Below are 23,485 nucleotides of genomic sequence, written 5' to 3' on the forward strand. Positions count from 1 at the left end.
ATAGGCATGTGTGTGTATATATATGTATAAAATATATACATATATTTGACAAACTATCTTTTGATAGTTTGTCCAGTTTTGAAGCTGCCCATTTGAGTAGTTTTGACAAATAATATAAAGATTGAAATGTAAAGGAAATTGACAAGTCCATACTATATTGCTCCATACTGGTCAAGATCAGCACAGTGAAAAGGCACAAATCCTCACACTGCTATAATACCCACAGAGAAATAAATCTATTTAGAAGTTTCCTGACTGATTCATAGTATCTAGTCAACACACTTAAAAGGAGAAATGAGGCTTCCCATTACAAGAATAGGAGGCTGCAGTCATAAGTCCTCCTCCAAAAGCATCTACCCCATCTACTCCATCTATCCTGATCTGCACTCCTTTCTGCTGTCCACTGTGTGTGAGACAGAAACTAAGATATGTTTCCCAAAGTAAATCTGACTTTTTAAAAAATAACCATAATATATGCACAAAACAAAGCATGTTATATACATAATCCTACACTGCACAGTGTTGATGACACTCCTTTAGGTATTTCTGTTATATACACTACATTTAAAAAGATTTTAAACAGATTATACATTACAGAAAAGTTGAGCGATAACACATTTTTTTGATTGCAATTTTTTAATTTTCTTCTTCCACTTGTAGCAGAAAAATTGGTAGTAGCCTGACTGTAACTGAAATAGGCAACCAGAAGAAAAAAATACCAGGTGATTGTTCTTAGTCTTTGCCTGATTTAGAGATAAGCTTTCACATTTGTACAGTATCCAGACATTATGTTAGGAGGGCCCAAATGTTATTTACACATGTAATGCCACACAATAAGTGAACCGTGCAAAAGGAGTAGAAAGCTCTTATCAGAACTATCAAAACAGGATATGGATCAAAATGAACCAAGAATAAAAGGAGAGAAGAGAACAGTTATATTAAGAGATACTCAGGAAAGCTCTCATATGTGTTCTAAAGTTTACATGCTAGTGCAATTTTCAAAGGGGTCAGTTTGGCTTTTTGTTTATTTTCATCTCTCTCTCACTCTCTCTCTGTATATATTTATGTATACATGGCAATATTCCACCCACTGAAGTTTCATTTCAGATCAGTATTCTTTGCTCACTTGTGTCCTTTATATAGTGCTACTGTCATATACTGAACAATCTTTTCTGTAATGTATTTCATTATTCTATTAAATGTAAAATTTTCTCTTAATATTTTTCAAAGAATTCTATAGAGAAATAATTCATTAAAAGAAGTGATTCAAGTTCAAATAAGACCTTTTTCAAACACAGCATTAACATGGAGGAGAGGAATCTGGAAGGTCTCTGTGCTTCTGTAGACTGATGTAACCTCCCTACAAGAGACCACTTCTCCCCAGGGCTCAGGGTGTTAATGATGGACAGCAGTTAATTTTTCTTCTCTGGGCAGTTTGTATACAACAGGTGTTGCACAAGTATTTCTGCAACTCTTCTATTAAATTATTTGTAGCACACTACAAAATGCATATATTATTTCTATAACCTGGGTACCTCAATACTCTCAAAGGTCTAACTCCATAGTTTTTAGATTGAATTAAAAAAAAACTCCCGGGACATATCAAATCCTTCTTATCATGTTATCATTGACTTTGAGAGCTTATTCACTTGACAATGCTATTCTAGTCTGTCTGTGGGACCAGCAGAAACTCTTTAAAGATTACTACTGACAGGATAATTTTTTTCCCTGTGATTTTGTTCACTGAGTTAGTATTCAGTACCTCTGCCCTCTTTTTGGGAAGTGTGAAACTCCTCCAGGACCGCTGCCCATAGGACAAATTTACTTAGGTGCTTTTTGGTCTTATGGCCACAGTTACACTTCATGGTTTGTAAATGGCATCACCAAAAATGTACATTCTTCACAAGTTCAGATTTTACCATGGCAGAAAGCGACAAAACAATAAAACCAGTTACTCAAATCCAACCCATAATACCCTCTACTAACCATAAATCTAGCCAAATACGTAGTACAGTAATGATTGTTACTGTTCAAGAGACACTCCTGGCAAATTTCCACGGCTCCAAGAAAGAAGGTTACTCTGCTGATTTTTATTTATTTGTAGAGTCAAAAATAAGTGCAGAAATGGTAGAATCTGCAGTTATTTTTATTCCCCTCAGTAGGAGGATTTTGCTTTAGTAGGAAGTAAATTGCTCTCAGTTTACATTGTCTGTAATAAAAGCCTGCAGTTGAGCAGTCTTGTCCTCACACTGCAATTACAAGGCCAGGGCTTTGCGGGCTGTGCTCTAAGACTCTGCAGGACTCAGTTGGCCTGTTGGCCACAGTTTGATCACCCTTCACTTTTGCAAAATCATATATTAGACATCTGCAAATCTCCAGATGGGTCAAAGTCTGAGAAAATTATGGAATAATCAAGAATATGCGCATAGACTTTCCAGATAATTAGTTTTTACAGACCATTATCTGTAAGCCTACAGACTAGGGGCTCTGATTCAGCAGAGTATTTAGACAAATGCTGACATATTTATTATTAATAAACAGAAATAGGCACTAACTTTAGGCATATGGAGAAGCGACTGATTGGTTACAACTGGACTTAGTCATACATCAAAAGACTTTACTGTATTAGGGCCTTGAATTGGAAAAAAATTTATGTGAATTTATACAGAACTGGAATACCAAGAAGAGAGTGACATGCTTTTACAGCTGAAGTTGCACAGCAGCTAGCCAATTGTGCATATTACCAGCTTCATGAAAATAGAGAAAATCACCAAAATTATTATGTGGGTTTAACTAATTTTATCTTACTTTAATGCTTTAAGAGCTATTTAAAGTATTAAAACCTGAGAGCGTTTCACTGCGCGCTCTATTCCACTAGAGGTCAGCCTGCAACAGAACCCCAAGCAAACACAGGAACTGCTGCACACGGGTAGCGCTGACATTATTTTCTTTCTCTATTTTATCTATTAGAAAGATTTCTTCAGAGCCATAACTTAGATCTCTCACTAAAATGGAGCAACAGGAAGATATAATGGTGCATTTCATTTATGAATGACCTGTAATAAATTACTATGAAGTATTCCAGGTGCCAAACGAGAGAATGCTTTGTCGGCACATGAACTATATTTCACATACTTTAATTTGGCTGACACATAAAACTCATTTGACATTTTGCAGGTATTTCTTTGAAAGGATATTTGGTTCTTGTTGAGCGTTAAGGTATGGAGGTGGGGTAACCTGGGTAACAGAAGGTCATTTCCAAGTAGATTGTTGTCCAAGATCAGCTCTTCCAAGTAACTGAATGTTTTCAGTCCTTCTAGTGACCTGCAAACGACAAAGGCAACAGGAAAAATGATACTGCACTAAATCAGGGAGGCCATTATGAGCTGAAATAAATATTTTAACCTTCCCTTTCAGGAGTGGGAATAGTTTTGGTTTGGGCCTGTCAGAAGAGTGAATGACAAGCATTAGTGGCAAGGGGAGTGCTGGCACTGCAACACATCCTTCACATGCTGGCAGGATGAAGGATGCGGGTCACTTAGTGAGTAGCCAGGATCCAAAACAAAAGGCTTCAGATATGGGGCCTGCAGGATGAATTTGTCAATGTCTTGTGCCTTCAGGCACCCAGCCTCGCCTGACCCTAACCTCCATTCCCAAGATAAATAACTCTGTCACAGTTCACCTTCATTCCCTGGACACAAATTTAAGTTGTCATCCATCATTTCTGCCAAGAAATATCATACCCTGCTAACAATAATAAATACAACTTCAAGTATCATTTCTTAGTAGTTACCTTACATGCAATAATAGGAAATGTAGAAGGGACTTCCCTCCCCCCCCTTTTTATTAACCTCTTAATTAGCTTCTTGAGTTCATGTAAACAAAATAAAATGTTCTCTACAAAATAAAATGCAGAATTACTCCTGACAGAAAAGGCATTTGCTTTCTTCCTTCTTGGAACTTACTGTCCCACTGTCAAGCCACAGGTCACACTGCAGAGAGCAACTTTAAAAAGGAGCATTTGACAACATGGTAGTGAAGATGATTACTTGTAAATAAACAAGGTTCTGGAAGCATTCATTCCTCTCACAGCAAAGTACCAAAAAAAAACCCCCAAAAAACTAAAAAAGAACATTTCAGTACTTTGTTAAGGCATCTATTCCAAGCCTGATTTTTAATGCTTGCTCATTCCAACAGTAAAAAAACCCTACATATTAATCAACTGAGACACACGATATACAAACATATGCACAGGAAGGCATTCACAGCTCATTCACCTACCAGACACCTAAAGATATGCTGAGATTGCATGACTTGACAGCTGATCTACTATGCCTACCAGTGGGAAGATCATCACTGTATCTCCTGGCTGGTTTATGGAATGTGATGAATAAGGGAGATGCAGGTTATACTATTTATTCAGCTTCCAATGACATTTATACTGAGGGGATTTCCTCACCCTCCCCCCAGTTTTTGGCAAAGATCGAAGTACAAGCCAAGGTCCCTGTTAGTATGTTCCACAGATACAATTACTGGAGGAAAACACAAGTATTATTAGAAAAGACAATTTAACATTCATCTGTGCAACAAAAACAAGATACTGCTTTTATAGCTAGAACTTACAGACCACTTATAGATCACACTTAGCTCAAGCAACCAAAAGAAGCCAAGTGTGTGACCTTTACTCTGGGTACTGCACACTGAACTATGAATATTCAAGTTACATTTTTGCAACACTGCAACAGTGTATTTCAGTCCAAGGATTCCAAAGCCTCTTGACTTGAAAGGGAGGTGCAACTATCACTTATGCTATTTTGATGCTCAGCAGCTGGACCTGAAGAAAATTTGCCACCTATACCCTATGGCATTTCTATATCGTTACCGTGCATCGATACTACAATTTCTGAAGCTGAAAAAATAAAGGCCTCTATTATAAACATTTTGCTGAAATAATCACCGCAGTAACAATCACATGTTTTGCATGTGCCTTTAACCAACAGTTTTGGGGGAAGAAACCTCAATTCAGTCTACATAAACTGTTCACCAATAAAAGCTGTACTAGCATGCTGCACTGAGCTAGCTATTTCAGCAAAAGGTCACATCAGACTTGGTTTTGCCAAAGTCAAGATTCGAGGAGAAAGCAGCAAACATCTTAGACAGCGCTTTCCACCAAGTACCTTTAAAAGGCAAAAAAACTCGGAGGAAGTAGCAGTGAGTCTATCAAGCTGTTATGAGTTTTCATTTCAGTTTGACAAACCTAGTTTAGCAAATTCCCCTTAAATACTCTTTATTATATAAATAGTGGATTATTTCCAAACCTCACATTTCAATGTATGACTTTGACTTGCCAAAAGAGTTCAGAGAAGGCCACCTCCTTGTCAGCACCACAGAGCCTTATGGGATGTTAATAGGTCCTTTGTGAAAAAACACTGCTTGGGCTCTGGTCAGTGTCAGCATCAAAATACACATTGTTCTTGAGTTATGTTATGCAAATATAATACCCTTATCATGAGAATCAGCAAATGGTTGGCAACTGGCAAGGAGAAGAAAGCACACATCCAAAACTGCTGCAGGGGAGGCATAAAACAAAATGACAAGCCATGAAGTGGGACAAAAGGCCTTGAAACACTAGAGGGAGTTGCCTATTGAAACAGCCTTTCTTTCACAACCCTGGGCTGAACACAAGGGTACTAGTTTCATAGATAGGCAGAGAAAATTGTGTGCAAATCTCCTTACACCTGTCTGGTTTTGATAATTTTTGCCATGTAATGTTATTAGCTGCTCAGTTAAAAAGGAGCCATGTTACACAGGGGGTTGCTTATAATTGCTGTTTTCATGTCATCAGAGCAGTGTGCACTTGGTGATTTAATCACCTAAATTCAGAGTCCAGGGAGATGGGAGGAGTTGCCACAGTACAGAGAGAGGGTGTAGCCATTAATATAAATTTACAGCCATATGTTGTTTTCCCATTCATGGAATTCTCCTTTTTCATCTTAAGCAGAAGAAAAAAAAAAGCACCAAAACAAAAATGGTAAGATGTGGCAAAGAAATAGAAAAAAATGTGTTTGCTATAATTCAGTGTTGCTACCTACAGAATACTATGCAACAGTTTCTACAATCATAATATATTAGGAAATATTGCCCAGCAGTTGCACTCCAAAGTGTAAAAGTTCTAAGTACAATCCACACAATTGGTTTTATGGTACAAACTTCAGCAAGTCCCATACCTTCCATGAGCCTCAATTTCCCATCTGCAGACGGGGGATAAGAAAGGATTGCAGTTGTGAATTGGTACAGAGAAAGAATTTTTGAGAATCTGAGACAGAAATCAGTACAAAATACTGTCATTTTTATTTTTAATGATGTTGAGCAAGTAGTATTAATGTACTCCAAGTATTTCCTTATGAACTCATTACAAAAGAGGAGTGGAATGCCTATATATACACAGCATAGGAAGAAGGGCACAAGCAACCTAAGAGACGAGTATAAAAAGAGAAATCCCCTAAGAAAGAGAACCAGTCTAAAGTTAAATCTGTACTGTTTTCTCATAGTTCACAGCATAAAAAAAAAGTCTCTTCATGTTAGTATACTAAAACAAACACACAATCTCACCACAACAATGCAACCAGCCTGAAGGGCTGGTGGCAAGTAGCTGTTTCCCTTACTTTCAAAAGGCTAATAAACATCAGTGAGGTGGATTGCAAGTTGCTTGTCCCTGCTCTAATGTCATGAAAGCTGCCCATTATTTCACCCACAGGTACCGTCTCAGTTACCTCATTGCAGGGCTCACACTCTGCTCCCAGAGGAGAGCAAGTGTTGCCAAGAGATTTCCACTGCAATTTTCAAAGTCACATCAAACCGACAAAACATCACAACGTATTCAGTGCCGCCTCATTCAAACAGAAAAAAACTTTAAGTTTCCACTGTAATTAACCCTATCCTCGTTAAGATAATTATGATCAAGCTCCCTGTCACAGCTAATATCACAGCATCATTGCCTATGGCTCACGCTTTGCCCTCATTAGCTTACAAAAACACGGCGCTAAACAGGAAAGTGACTCCCTCTGCAAAACGACTTAAGATGTTCTGTAAGTAGACAGTAAATAATCCTTTAGAATATAAAGGTCTCAGAAACGTCATTTTATCCAAGTCCTCTGGCTAATCAGTATGATTTCTTCCAGCTTTCTTTTCCCCAATTCAATCATGGTTTATAACAAAGTTTTAATCATAAAGGAATGTCATGACAGAGATTTTATTTTTTTTTATGTATGTGTATGCATGGTAATTGTCAGCTACACTATTTCATGTGATCCCTCTGGCCTGACAGGGATTTGGTTACAATGAAAGTAAAGAGCAACTCTTCATTTTGGTAATATTTGACAATGAAAATATGAGATTTTATAAATGAAAAAAAGCAGAAGCCTTGCAAGCAATAGACAAAACCTGGTACTCTGCAGTTGTCCTTGTTCAGAAAAACAAGCTGCTCAGAAGCATATGCTACAAAAGAAGAGTTCCTCACATTTCATCCCACCTCTCCATTAATAAGACAGCTGCCTCATACCTAATTGACTTTTTCCTCCTGTTTAACAGGAAAAGAGAGAGCAGTTAACAATATGCAAATGAGAGAGTTTGGGTTTAGCCTTGAAATTGATTTGCACTTTGTTGACAAGAGATAGCCCTTAGCAGAAGTTAAAGATGGAGCTGTTACAAAACAAGAGCTTTTAAAAATACCTTTTCCTTGCCTTTAATGTTTTAATAGACTACAGGAGAGCAGAATCAACATGAGAACCCTAGTACTAGATAATTTCAGTATTTAAATAGAAGTGCAATTTCTATTTCTCCAGCACCTGCCAGCCAAGGACTATAAAGCATTTTTTTGCAAAACATTAATGAATTACTTTTCAAAAACCTGCTGAGCTTAAAATTCCATTTTGTAGTAAAGCAGAGAGAGGTTAAGTGACTAACAGAAGGTGACCTCCAGCAATTTTCCAAGAGACAAGAAATAACACCCAGAACTCCTGACTTCTAGTCCTTTGACTTAACCTCACCAAAGCAAAACAAAGCACAATAAAAAAAATGGGGATACGTGTATATATATATACACAAGTAAAGCATCAAAAAATGGCCTCAACAGTATTCAAGAATAAAAGATTTTTTTTTGCCAATCTACTTAGTGATTTTACACAGTTTCCTGCATGATAATAGAACCAAAAAGAAAACAGAATGAAGTATTTAATGGACAGCTCTGACATGACTTCTGGACCATGACAGAACACACACACACACACCCCCACACACACCCCAAAGCACTCCAGCGATAGTAAAGAGCCTCCAATAATAAACAACCTTGAGAACGTGAACCGAAGACTTCTTGACTCCTTCTTTGGCTGCTGGGTTGGGGAAAAGAGACTTTTAACAGAGACACACCTCAGGATCTTCCCAACCAGACCAGACCAGAGGAGATCCCGAGAGAAGCCCAGTTACTTATAACTCCTTACAGGTAGCAAGAAATGATGGGCACTCCCAGAAGGTGAACCAGACCTTCAGGTGAGGCTCAATGAAGCACATCTGTTTGGGAAGGATGAACAGAACCTATTTGTCAGAAATTTTGCAATGAAATTAAAAGAAACTGCAACATTAAGGTAAAAAACTGTAAGAGCCGTGTCCCATAGGAGTGGATTATTTACCTTCTGAAATAAACTACAAATCCCAATTACAGCTTCCAGGGGCTCACAAAAACATATTACAGTCAACCATTCAGTTGTTCAACCACCATTCTCTGACACCAAGACTCTACTAAAATTTAAAAAGCGGCAAACGACAAACAGCAACAACCACCAAAACAAAAATCATCAATAAAACAAACAACCAAACCAACCAAGCAAAAGAGATAAATTAGCAACCAGACTGACTGTGGTGGGGTTCAATTTCTTTTCTAATTTATCTCTTAAAGTTTCAGATTTCACTATGTGTATTTAATGCACCTCTACTCAAGAGAATATCCCATTAATACAGCTCAAACTTTATCCTTCATGTTAGCCTGCTTTTGCTTAAGTTTTTTATATTACATCTTTGGGATTAAACATGCCAAGATTTTATATTATACTACAGTTACAATTTTGTTTAAATTTAAATAAAATGACAATCAGTGTACCATAGCTTGCGGGAAGGCAGTTTTCACATATGCTATATAAAATACTTCAAAATAATACAAAATGGATCAGAAAATGAGTTCTTAGTCATCAAACAAGTATCATATAAGAAAATACAGTTTGCAAAACAGTGCAAAAAATTACATGCAGAGAGAAAGTGACTGTATATAGTCATAGCTTATCAAAGGGCATTCTGGAAAAAAAACCACTAATAGTTCATTTATGCATCACTTCCCTAAAATTCCTAAATAGAGACTTAAACATCCTTCTGCTAAAAATTATTAGAAGTGTTTGATGAAGAATAGCAATGAGTTAAGAGAAAAACTTGAATGAAAGACTCTTGCTTTGTCTTTTTCCCCAATTTTAACATGGAACTCAATCCTAATAATGGCACTTTAAAATCCTAATAAAACAAATGGCATTAAAAAAAAGGAAACACTGCCATTTCCTGAACTTGAAAGAATTCAATGAAGTATTAGTGATTAATAATAGCAAAAGAACATGCCATGGTTTACAAAATGTTTGAAAAACAAACAAACTGTTTTTAAAAAAGCAAACAAACAAAAAACCCCACAAAGAGCTAAAACCCTGTAATGTGTTTATTCTTAAAAGCTCCTCTCAGCTCCATGTGCCAACCATGGAGAACCTATTTATAAACCCCCTAAAAACCAGTATTATAATGGAAATATGAGCAAATTCAAGTGCAAAGGCAGTGCCATAATGAAAGCTTTAGTGTATCTTGGATCAATCTGTCACTCTGCAATTCAGATAGTAACTTAACTCCCCTTTTTCCACAGAGAGCGGGGGAGTAGAGTGAGTAGAGTAAAGCCCATTTTGACTACCAGAGTTCAGTGGGAAGGGGGAAAAGAAAAGTAATTTTTCTCCCATCTTCCACAACAACCAAGGCTGAGGATTGACAAGCAAATTGACGCACTGCTCAGAGGGCAAAAGATAAATGTTTGATGAATTGGCCATTGCTGGAGGAGTGATGGGCTTCATATGTGCATAATGGACTAGCTGCCGTTCAATTCAGATTGCCTGCCAAGATAAGAAACCATAATGAATGGACCAAGCACAGCCTGTGCCATAAGAATGTATAATCTGACTAGTTTTAATAAACTTAATAAAAAAGATGAAGCAGAGAGAGGCAAAGGGACTGGCCTTTGTGACCAGCTATAAGAGGTGAGGACGACTAATAGACTGCTCAAGCATGATAGCAGAGGATTGTTAATGGACATAATACTGAATCCCTCAATGTTAAAAAATGTCTCTAGAACAACTTAAAGACAGGGATCTACAGAGGTGTGTACCACAGACACTGCAGCACTTGTTAATCATCATATGACTGCCATTTATTTATTATTTCCTTCTGCTACCTACCTTGCTTTGTCTCCATTCCCTCCTCTATCCCCTGTGCGTAGTATCTTAGTCTGCACCCAGATCCACACCATACTCCAACCTTTTTACCAAAAACTCCTCATAAGCACAATAACCTTATAATGATAACAAGACAGAATTCAGGCCCAATTTCCTACAGAAAGGTTTTCGCCACACAACTACATCACTAACTTTCACTGCCAGTGGAGAAGCATCTTTCACTGTCACAAGTGCTCACACTTGCTATAACTTCATTTGCTTTTGCAAACTATGTTTCCACCAAAGATGAGAAATTTGACAGTACAGTTACAGCAAAAACAGTTACCAAAACCTTTCCAGCACATACAAGACTGTTGCCAGCAATAGCCATTTTGGTCTGCGATTTGCTGTGTTGGATACTGTTCCCCATCTGTACCCATAACCTCTAAATTCTGACCTTATTCAGCCTATCAGCACTATGAAAAGACATTAAAAACAAAGCAAAACTGAGAATATTTTACTGTATATGGGTCTATAACAGTCTGGTAATCACCACCACTTTCATGCTGAGTAGTAAATAGACACAGGGCCATTTTTGCTTTTCTTTTCTTGTTATTTAGTCACATGAATAACAATGTCTCTCTTTCTGAAGTTTACCGGACATTAAGTCCTGCATCTATGGAAATGCTAAAGGACTCAATAAGAGAAAAAACAGCTCTGACTTTTAAAGCAGTGGGATTATACCAACAATCTATTTCTTTCTTGAGAATCAAAGGGTGAAAACACGCCCTTGTGTGTGCATATAACACACAGTACTAGGTCAAGCAGAACTGTTTCATCCTGTAGGTAGGAAAAAGAAAAAAAAAGAAGAGGATTGCAGAAAGATTATCTTGATTGAGGAAAGATAAAACACATATTGTACAGAATAACAGCACTGTTATACATGTTTGTTCTCCTGCTTTTGCTTTTTTCCTCTGATGATGAAAAATAAATAAGGAAACAAAATAGTCTGCTTGGGTAAGTATTGTGATTACCACCCTCTTGATGTCAGTAAAGTAGCCTGTGTCATAATTTAAACAGAAATTATTATATGCAAGACAGACATCTGGAATTTCAGTATAAATTTTATCCAACTGCAAAAGGAAAGTAACTCATTATCAAGCAGCTCAGAAGGCTCACACTACCGAAGGAAATAAAGTTTTACGACAAGAGGATCTCTCCTCTCTCTCCCCGTGAGTGAGAAAGTGAGTGCAAGAATAAGACAGAAAGGGAAGGCTCAGGAGTGCTGGGTGAATTATAGACTGCCTCTCAAGATTCACAGCTCTTCGTGGTAGGAGGTTAATATTCTCACATGTCATTAGGTCTGCTGGCTCTACTGATGGCTCATTGAATCAGGCAGCAAATTATTTCCTCATGCTGCAGAGGACACCACACTTCAAAGGGAAGGAGCCAGGGTCAAGACGGCTCTCCAGTTCGATTAATGAGTTGGGATCAGCAGAGGTTGCCTGTAGGTAAGAATGTGACTGAAGCTTTTGACAAAGCTGACTTTTTGAACAGGACTTGACCCAGGCCCCTTACTCCCCTCCCCACCAAATCTTATTTCCAACATTTGCCTCTGACTGACCTGCTCAGGCCTGTTGGGATAGTTTTGACCTCCTCAGTCTTTGTTACCAGACACAGGAGCTGTCTGCCTACATTTGATGTGTCTCTCCCCAAAGGCCACATCAGCTAATCCAGGCTCATCAGAATACTTCAGAGCAGTACAGCAAAATAAGATAGAGTAGATTCATTTCAGATTTTTAATTTTTTTCATGAAATTTGTTGAGAAGGCGAAAGAAGGAGAAGATAACTAAAAGATATTTCCACTTTCAGTAATATTAAGAAAGATTTCTCAATGGTGTTATATGCAATTGAGAAAAACACAAAGATTACTAGAAGATACTAGAAGTATTTATGACTTAAATACTCAAATCATGGAAAAGAAGAAAATGTACCACTTACACGGTTCTGCTACGAATATTCCTACCAAATAATGCATTATATAGAATATTTCTCTTAAAAATTTTTATTTTTATTGCCATAGTAGCAAGAGATTAAAGACAATTAAAACTTAATGGCCACTGCATTCATCTCTTTGTAAACACTGTCTTATTTCTCTGAAATACCTGAATGCATGTTTAAATAGATTTAATAAAGTACTGAAATGAGATTAATTGCATTAATGTTTTGGGGGTTTTCTTTTTAATAAGATCTACTTAAACTGCACCCTTTCTCAAACAAATATGAGTAACTGAGTCAACATTTAAACCACTGTTGGTGAGCTTCCAAAAATCATATATTTTCCGATGATTGAAATGACAGTTTTCTCAATTACACCAACAAAATTGTTCATACATGCTTCTCATTTATTATATATTTTTAAATTTTGTTTGAGAATAATTTACACATTTATGTTTCTGAAGCAAGGATCTAGGTTTTTCTTCAATATTTCTATTAACCACAGTACAGCATTTAATATCCTCTTCCTAAACATTTTGCTCATCAGTATCCTTAATGCCCAAGGCCTTAGTGCCTTAAAGCTGTAACTTTAGGTACTTTAGTAACAATTCACAAAATTTAACTTTTGGTGTACAGTTTGAAAATCTTTTAACAAGTCTAAGTGCAAGGCAAATTTTCACCTTTACTATTCAATGTTTCTTCTGCACTCAAACACCCGTTTGTAAGAGATTTCCTTACTATAACAGACATTTCAGTCCCAAAATCCAGCAAACAGATTATTAGACCGATAAAACTTAGGGTAAAAGCATACAAGGCCTATGCATGACTGAGCCAATTTAGAAGAACTAGGATCCTTTCAAGGAGACTACCTTCTGCTAGACAGCAAGTCTTCCACTTGGATGTGCTTTACTCTAAAGTGCAAGTACACACAAGCAAGAGACAGCTTTTTCTTTTGCTTATGCCTGCACAATCTCCAGTGAATTGTACATTATGCAAGTGGAAGTTTGCAACACAAGAAAAGCTGTTAGAGGGGAAACACTTTTTTTTTATGGGCTTGTTTAAACAAAGTAACTGTGTTACTGGGTCTGTCATCACTGTTAACATTATATCCTGTTTCATCTCTTTCTAGAAAGCCAGCAGCATACCACAGATCATTTGTGAAGTGTGGGCTTGCGTCTTGTGTAACACTTAGCAAGAAGGTATGAATGCCACAGAGAAGGACAAGTCCAGCTGGAGTGGGATCTAAGTGGCCAGTCTGATGTTGCCAGGGAGAAAGAAGAAAGAGTTGTGTTCAGGGAAAGGAGAAGCCATGCAGTTGATAGAAAACAGAGAATCCCCAACAGTTTCCAAACATGATCACCTAAGTTTCTGGTTTCTGACAGCACTAAATCAGAAGTGACAGTTGGACTAAGATCAATTGCCAAGACACCTGGACCTGAAGGGGAACCTGCTGGAATTTAAGCCAGGAATCCTAAAGAAGACAGATTCAACAAGGGGAAAGGTGATCTGCTAAGTATATGCAAAGACCAAGTTTTGTATTTGTCCTTGTTTCCATTCATAAAATGAAAAGCTTTCAGTCAAGTCTTACCAAATAGAACTTTGTTTTACTTTCAGGCATGTGTGGTGTTTCAAGGGAATGTAGTACCAGTTACGATGGTACAGTGTTTCTCAAGAGGTAAAAAAAAAAAACCCATCTAAATAAAGACAAAAAGAACAAGAAGTCCCATACCTAACTCAAGATGAATTAGACGGTCCAGCTGCAATGAGTACTGCTTTATACCAACTTGGATATAGTCCACCTGGGAAACTGTCGGGGCAATTATAGAGTTTGGGAAGGAACTTGTAAACTCATAAATCATTCTTGCAAAGAGCAGAAAGCAAGGAAACACCCCATGGCTTTTGGGAATTCTTACCACACACTGCACTAAGTCAAGCACTTTTGCATGGTAACTACTCAGTACTAATTGTTTGAACAACTTTTCTGTTTTACTGGGCCTTATAGCAATCCTGCAAAAATTTTGATGTATAAGATCAGAGATAAGCATGTTCTTATGTCTTTTTGATTTTCAAAATATTTCCATATAATCTGATCATTCAATCTATCTGGTCAAACTGGGGGGGTTTGCCCCAACACCTCCTGGAGAAACAAAAAACCACCTTGGGTCCTCCTGAGCAGCTTCACAAGGACAGTCACCTGCCATGACGAGGTTGGAGCAATCTGACAGCAAAGAGCCACTCCCCAAAAAGGAGGCTTGTGTTACTCCCCTACACTGATCTGGAAAGAGACTCAGGTCTCAGACCAGGAGTTTTTCCATGCCCTAGGATGAGATTCAACACAAGCTCTTCCTTTACGCATGGTTAAAGGCAACAGACACTCCATAGATTAAGAAAAGGCAAGCAAAAGGAAAATAACACTGAACTCTGACACCTGGGGTTTCATGGAATCATGCATACACTAATGTTGGAAAAGACCTCCAAGTTCATCGAGTCCTGCCTTTGAAAAGGCTGCTTTATGGTTTCCTGTCACGCCAATACATACACAACCTACCAAGGGACCAAAGGACTTCAGTTTTAAAACGATGTTTTAAAACAAGCACTGCTTTCTATCACATAAGCATAAAACGATCCACCTTAAAAACCTGATGCTGAAGTAGTTTAATATAATTAAAATATTTTAAAAATCAGTATATAACTTAATAAAATATGTGGTTCAAAGTTCATTTCAGGCTTTAATTGCTGAGTGAATAAATTTAAAGTTTTAATTGAGAATAGAGGCCTGACAATTTGTGTTGCCACTACCTCCAAATTTTTAGTCAAATTACCTGTGAAGACAAAACCATGACTGGCTGCAATTTACCATGCTTGAATCCACAGAGCATAAGTAATATAACGTTTAGTAAAAGTCCAATTACTAAAAAAAATACTCACCTCCTACCAGTTCACTGTGTATAGATAACTGACTTCATGAGCCGACTTCATGACCTGAATTATAAACCCAATGCCATTTCAAGAAACATCTACTGCCTCCTCAACACAAGGGCTGGGCTTGGCAGTGTACGAGTGCTGGAAGTTCCTGAACATAAATCTATCCATTTCATGCCTACATTGCAGCCATCAGCCTCAGCCATATGCTCACTCTTTTGTCCATAGTGGAATTTGATGACAATTAGATTTCTGAGGGGCACATAATCTGCTCAAGCCACAAAAAAAGGAGGAAAAAAAAAAAAAAAAAGAGTAATTTACCTCACACATGTGAATGCACATGGAGTGTTTTGAAAGAAAACAGAAGTGAAATATCACAGCAAGCATGCCCATAAAATATTCTTTACTGATGCAATTAGGCAGTTTGTTAAAAAAAAACACCAAAAAAACAACAAAGCAAACAAACAAAAAACCCAAACAAACCCAAACCAAACAACAAATAAGCAAAAAAAGAGAGAAGGCACTACTGGATTCCTGAATGCCGCCACAGTGGCCAACAGTGACCCAAGGCCAGCCCCTCCCTGTTTGCAGGGACCACATCAAAGCACCTTTGCTGCCTCCTGGCCTTCTACAGAGCAGCTTCAGCCACTTAGGGGAAAAAAAACCTAAGTAAAGGCTCGGACTTAAAACATTAAAAGAAATAAATTGAGAGGATTTTGTCTGGAAACCTTGTCTTGTCCTTACTGAAGGCTAAAATAAACTTAATTTTTGTTAAAATTAAAGCAAAAATTAAATCATCTTATTATGTAATTGGAACTAGGCCTCAGGCACTAGCAGTAAAGAAGGGATTAAGGCCTCCACCACCTGGGTTGTCATTCTCATGGGCCCCATTACCACCCCCTTACTCGTTTTTATAGCCAACAGATTAAAATGCGAGCGTCGCAATCTTTGATCTTTCACTTGCTGACACAAATCCTTTCAAGCCTCCAACGTTTTCTGCTGAGGTAATTAGTACTAATTAAAAGGTTTCCAACAGCCTTTGCTCTACTTTTTCCCTCCAAAGAAATTGCTTTTACAAGTGCCTTCCATCTTTGAAATGTATGCATCGTTCACTTTCTTCTTTATCTGACTCCCAGAGATCAAGTAGATTAGTGACTCCATTATTCCCCAAGACAAAGCCAAACAACAGGTTTTTACTATCTTCCTGACCTGTTGAGGTGCAGGGTTTATATTCAGAAACAAGTGCCTCTGCTTGTATTAAAAGACAGTCCAATTATGCATTAACAGACACAATGCAGGGGTTTCTACATTTAAGAATGGACATCATTTAAAGATGTTGTATTTTCTCAGAAGAGAGAGAGGCAACCGTTCACTAATCAAACTGACAAGTTGTAGGACTAATAACTGGTCTTCCTTTGTTTTCTTTTCTTTTTGTCTGTTTGTGTATCAGGCAAGATGCAAACAATTTCTTTCTCTTCCCCGCCTTACCTCATCCTTTCCTTTCCACTTCTCAAATTACAATGATTTATACACACTTGTAACTTTAAAAAAAATTAAAAAATTAAGTACTACCTTGAAAGATCCTGAAAGCCTAGAAAGTCCTGTCTGAAGTAGTTTTGGTTAGTATAATTAAGTAATGTGTCCTACTACAGGCAAACCGATGGCTAAAAATATAATTACAGACATTAAACCACTTTTTCATAGTACATCTAAAGTACTAATGAAATGCCAGGACTAAAAAAATTAAAAGCCGCAGCAAAAAAAAAAAAAAAAAAAAAAAGGAACAATACTTTGCATTGAGATAGAGCTGTGTTTTGAATTTACAGGTTTTCAAATGATGGTTCAATCGACATGGGCTCTATATGGATCATTTTTCTTTATGAAAACCTGGAAGCTTTATGCCTGCTGTGATAAAAATAAATTACACTTCATGCAGCAAAAGTGCTATTCAAAAAAGAGGACAGTTCTCAGGCTCTTAAAGTTCTCACTTCCTATTGAAAATGACAGCAGCTCTCTCTCATGCTGTAGTATCTCTGGCACAATAGACCAGAAATCATACACAGAGCCACAAGATGCTGTGTAACTCATCATTACACACACAGGGGTCCATTCTGCCCTCGCCATGCAAGCCCAGGGCTCCTGCTGGCACTAATGGGAGCTGCACGTGCACATCAAGGACAGAAACACACCCACAGTGCATACACTTTTCTAACCCCAGATAAGTTAGTTTTAAAGTTTTAAAGAGCCAGAAAGGAAAGTCAATAAATTGTCTCTAATCATGCCAGCTCTTCTACTTTATTTTCACAACTATCCTACTATAGTAGTAATTTCTTTTTTGCGTAACTTTCCTCAAGAGGATTTAAAAGCACTACAATCTCATCAGTTGAGCTATATTATGCCCCTGTGAAGTAAGTTTTATCTGACATATCTTGCCCAAGGTCATATGGAAATTATATGACAGGGCCAGGAATTGCACTTTTCAGTATCCTGGTAGTTCCCTGTTTCAACCAGCAGGCCATACTCCTCCTCTATGCATGCACAAGAACCAACAGCTCTACAAGCAGGAGCATGAACTTGCCATTCAGTGATGAAAAGGTTTGGAATAGCCATTGGATTAGCTGTTCCACTGGGGAAAAAAAAGGGATTTCACAAACACAAACCTCAAAAAAATTTTATGGATTCAAAATGCTAAATGAAGAAAGCAAAACCAAAACAATAGTCTGTGAATCACTAAAGCAATAGTTAGCAATAGTTTTAGTCTCTCTGCCTTGTTAGGACATGGCCACCATTGCCTTAAAATGTCAGGCAGTCCCTGCAAAACCAATACAAATTTAGGGCATACCATACTTCAGCTCTCAGTACACACAAAAACAACAGATTGTATGAAAACCTCAGCTTTCTAAAGGCATAGTAGCCTTTAGAAATAGCACAGCTTCTTCTAGACTCAATATAACATATATTGGGTAGAGGCTTTTATGTTTACCGAATGTTAAATTCTCATATTTCAATTAAATTTGGAATTACAAATTCTGAGGTCTTTTTAAAAATTGGAATCTGGGACCAGATCATGGAAAAAAAAGAATCTAATTGAAAAAGTGAATATATATGTATCTTTCCACATCCAAAATCATCATTTAACATCATTAAATAGAACATGATATTAATATAACATGATAGAAGCAATCAGCCATATTCTCACCTATTGCTAAAGTAGCATATGACTTTAAGGCAAAATCAACATTAACAACCCACTTTCTAAAGAGTCTTTGGATCTTTCATCTTATGAAATCTGAACTGTACAAGCAAAGAAATTTTACTAAAAATAAGACACACAAAACCCCCAAACACTTTGCAGGGCAAAGGCATCTACAGAGAAGAGGTCTGTATGGAAAGGGAGTGCCTGACATGTAGAAGCTATTGGCAAATATCTTTTATTTTATCAGAGCCACTCTCATGGACAAAGCTGCACATTATCTCCACAATGTGCAAACAAATTAGGCTTGCTTTGAAAATTATAAACTCCCAATTTATTATGTTTCTTCTATCATTTGACCTTTTCTTGTTTATTCCTGATTTTGCATGTACAAACTGCTTTCATATTCATCAGAGATTCTTTCTTTAAAATTAACAGCCAAAACTATCTCATGAACCAAAAATTTGAGACCAAACTTTAGGGAAAAGAAAAACCATAATCATGAAGTTCACAATAAAATTACATGGTGGCAGCACAGTAGGCAAAGTTGACACACATATTATAGCATAAGTATGAAAACAAGTGTCACGTTTAATGCTTCAGAGACCGCACAAATGAAGCCATCTCAATATTTACAGAGGAGATCAAAAAGTAAAATGGAAAAATAGGGGTTTTTTTTGGTGAGCAAAATTTGCTTGGCTACATTACAGGTTTTATTTATCTTGGGATCTAAACTGGCCCATGGTTATCAGTACAGGAGAGAAAAGGGACAAAAAGGGCTGTATCTTCCCTAGGTATTCAGTTGTGGCTCTTTCCAGACTGCAAACAGTTGCTGTTGCCTTAGGGTTTCATTATTCATCTACTACAGGATGCAAGGACCAGGAGCAGCTGGCCTTTTAACATGTAGGAGGAAGGGAGGGAAAGGCCTCCTATGCAAGGGACCAGTTTGGGGTACTTATATTATACCTTTAATGTATATTGAGGTGGGGGGCAAGGGAGTGATATATTATAGATACTATACCATCTTTTCCCTCCTTCTCCCCCAACACCAAAGGGTAAAAAAATGCATCAATAACCTTCAAATCTGCCCTGCTCTCCCAGTAGACTGGGCATGTGTTGAAAAACCTGTAAAGAAACATTTCAATTTGAAGTTTCCAAGAGGTAATTATAAACAAGAGAAAGAGAAAAATATTTTTGAAATTATGAAAAATACCCTGACAGTGACTCCCTTAGACTCACATTTAGCCCTTGAAAAATATTCTGCCAAAGGGTGCATTTTGACAGGGAAAAGATGAAGAGTGGAGAGAAGAGGCAGCAGTCTGTCATAATTGATGACACTGCAATGCAAGCTGAAGTCAAGACTGAATATTTACAAAATTCATTCAGGGTGAGATTTTTAAAAGGGGAAAAAAACCCAACAGCAGACACAGATGGACCCAACCTATGAAAACATAGTGGGATTACAACAGACAGTGCTATACAGTCAACATAATGACATCACACATGTAAAACAATTCAAGGGTCATTTTCATAATTCAGAATGGTATGAGATTCAATATAAAGAAATATTTTTGTAGGAATCTGTATGTCTTTGAATATATGGGGTTTTTTAAAATTAATTTTAGAATAACACTACTGAGTTGAGTCCCTCTGGCCATAGTACGACTTCAATGTTAGAAATTTTCACCCCAAAATATTAGTTTAAGCTGAGCTCATACCACCAATTTGCAATGTTACAGTGTAATATAATTAAGCCAATCTGAACCTAGACAGCCACATTCTTATGTTCCTATTCTTCGCTCTTATTGTTTGACCTCACCTCCTCCTCCCTACAGCTACACCCTGACTCATGCAATCCCATGGTTAAGCAGTTCAGGGATATGATCCAGTGAAAATTCAGCTGGAAGGAAAGGTAGAAAGTAGAAGAACTGCAGCAAGCTGAACTGCCCCAAGTAGTTACTGAGGACTAATCTATTGATAAAGCAAACACATTTTCTGTAGTCCTGGTCCAGCTGCCAGGGAGGAAGTTCTTTCCAAGCAAATTCAGCTGGCAGCTTGCCATCAGATTCAAAGCAGAAGACAGGTTCAAAACCAATTGGAGACTACACTGGTCCAATTATTAGCAGTGAACTGTCCGAGGTCAGGGCAGAGGTACATCAGTAAAACAAAGCAATTCTGTTCCCTGTTCCACAGGGATCCAGAAGCTCATCTTCAAGAGTTGTCAATCCGGCACTTTTCACCAGTGCTGACTTCACACTTCATTTAAACAAATATGACTAATCCTTCTCCCAGAGGAAATGCACTGGATCTATCTTGCTACCAGCAATACCAGTCGAGCCCAGATGTGTGGGAGATAACAAGTCATCCCAATGTGAATCATCCAGCACTTATAAAATGAATCGGAATTTAATAAACTACAAGAGTAGACAAAGTTTGGACTAGTATTACACAGGCATCAAAAATATGCCATAAAATAGACTTCTTATGTAGGAAGCATTAAAATTCACAATTTAGCAATGCAGCTATTCTCTCTCTTTACTGTGCATTCTAACTACATGACAAATTGGGAGTCCCATATATTTATATACAATGGACAAAGCTTGTTTAAATAAAATAAATCACCAAAAAGCTATTTCATCTAATCCTCCCATCACTAACAAACCTTCCCCCAAAATTCAATTTTCCACGTCACAAAACTGTAGAATTTTTTTTCCCAGAAATGGTAGATCTAAACTGTCTGGTGAAAAAACACTTTGCGTGTTCCTCCTACTCATTATTTTCAAAAAGAAAAAATGGGTACAAATACATAACAGTAAGGCATAGAAAAGAACATGAAATAGGTGCTTTCTAGTCTTGGGAGCCACACTTTTTTTTTTTTTTTTTTACCAAGGCTGTTCATAAGCCCAGTCACCCAGATCTGCTTTGTATTTCTAATTCTTCCATTAATCCGCAGACAGACCCATTGCAAAACATCCAGGCCATTAAATTGCTTACAACTACTACAGTGCACCTCCAAAAAAGTATACAGGGAGTCACCCCTTCCATTTCACTAAAAGTAATCCTAAACAAATTCAAATACCACTTCCTTGCCTGACAGGAAAGGCATATGACCCTGAAAAGAGAAATTATATTTTCAGGTTTTCCAAACACTTCTAAGTGAAGAAAGAAGAGTAAAGCTAGCCTTTAAAGGAAGGTATTAAAGGAATTAAAGCTAAAGGAAGGGTAGTTTCTGCTAAGCGTTTCATTTAAAGTTTGTTTGCAGGTATCTAAGACATGATATGACTTCCCCCACCCCCATTTCAAAATGGAACATATGTAAAAATAAAATTGGTCATAATTTTTTAAATTCTCTAGTTTCTTAGCACCAATATTTTAATGATCATACTGTCTAATAAATTGGGTGGAGCAGTATGAAATCTTTCATTATTTTCCTACCGATTTTGTATCTCATTTTTATTGTTGTCCAAAATGCAAATTCACCTATATCCAAGACTTCATGTGTATTATTTAAAATAAATTTTAAAAAGAAGGTAATTTTCAACTTTTTATGCATAGAAGTGGTCTTAAAAATGACAGATGATGTGTCAGGTTTTTTTTTAGAATATTTCACAGTTAAGGACAAGAATTTTTAATTTGAAGAATAAGCACAAACAAGAACATGCAGAAATGCCAAAACCATAAAATAAATGCTGCAGCCAGTACTAAGATACACACAAATTCTATAATAAGAATCTTTGCATATTCTTTTCACTTCAGTCTTTATGACAGACATGTAACAAGAAAATATTGCAAAGGCACAATATTCATCTATAAATGTTGCAGTAACTATATTTGAGCTTGAAAAAGCAGCTAGTAAGATTTTCAGTCCAAGAATAGAATTACTCTCAGAGTGAATTCAGTATGATTGCATGAGGTTTGCTTTTAGTTGCATGCACTACCATAAACTTGCTCTAGATCCTGACTAATGGGAATTTTATACCATTTCAGTCATTTGAATTTTACTGTCAGTTACTTTCAGTTCTAAAATATTTTTTTAATCCATTATTCTTAATCAAGATAATGATTTTTCAGAATTCTAACATCTTAGCATCACACTATATTGACCACCTCAGAAAACAGAGTGCCAGGTGTTTTTCCATGTGCAGTTCATTTGTATTCCATAACTAAAGCATAAACATTCCATAACTAAAGGCATTCACAGTGCCACACACAGATTAGACTCTGCTCACTACTTCCAGGTAGAGCCTCCTTAGTGAATCACCAAGAGGGGCAGGTATCACCAAGTAGATTGCCAAAGAAACACTCATGAATTACACTTTCATATTATCCTTGAAGAAGAATAGTAGTAAAGCATACTTATTCAGTGTTTTAAGACAGCTTCAAATGATCAGATGCAACAGACATTTTCTTCTGGAAAATCAAAAAGGATGAGATAATGCATTTCAAGGTCAATCGAAGCAAGGGTGTATCAGGAAAAAAAGTGTATTTAAACCACAGCAGATTTAATAGCTTAACCAATAAAGCTACTCTAGCCTTCAGTCAATGGAAATCAAAACAATGATTTCAAACTATTTTATTCAATCTGCAGGCAGGATTACTAGGTGATAAAGCTTTTTTCTTCTTTACTAAAGAAGTGAGTATTTCTCCCATTTTTAAGATTTCTTTCAGTCAATTAGCACTTTTTCAGGACTTCAGCCACAAGGACACAGACATTCTTTAAAGTCTGTAGCTTTCTGTTCCCATATTTATTACCACAGAGCTCAAATATTGACATGTATGCTCACTGGAAATCTGAAAATGCAAGGAATTTTATTAAATTTAGTAAAACTCATTTTTAAATCTCCACCAAGCCCCTCTGAGTATA

The 23,485-nt window shown here is 37.1% G+C and overlaps 1 protein-coding gene across 1 annotated transcript in view; it reads right to left on the minus strand.

The window, feature by feature from the left end:
- The window catches only part of LRMDA (leucine rich melanocyte differentiation associated), a 607,211-nt gene that overhangs the window by 262,754 nt on the left and 320,972 nt on the right, over window positions 1–23,485 (minus strand). The window contains exon 3 of the mRNA XM_041476220.1: window positions 3,198–3,324. Coding sequence (XP_041332154.1) covers window positions 3,198–3,324 — 127 coding nt within the window. The remainder of the gene's footprint in view (window positions 1–3,197; window positions 3,325–23,485) is intronic.

The sequence above is a fragment of the Pyrgilauda ruficollis genome, unplaced genomic scaffold, assembly GCF_017590135.1.
Source record: "Pyrgilauda ruficollis isolate IOZ18807 unplaced genomic scaffold, ASM1759013v1 scaffold11, whole genome shotgun sequence".
NCBI classification, from domain to species: Eukaryota; Metazoa; Chordata; class Aves; order Passeriformes; family Passeridae; genus Pyrgilauda; species Pyrgilauda ruficollis.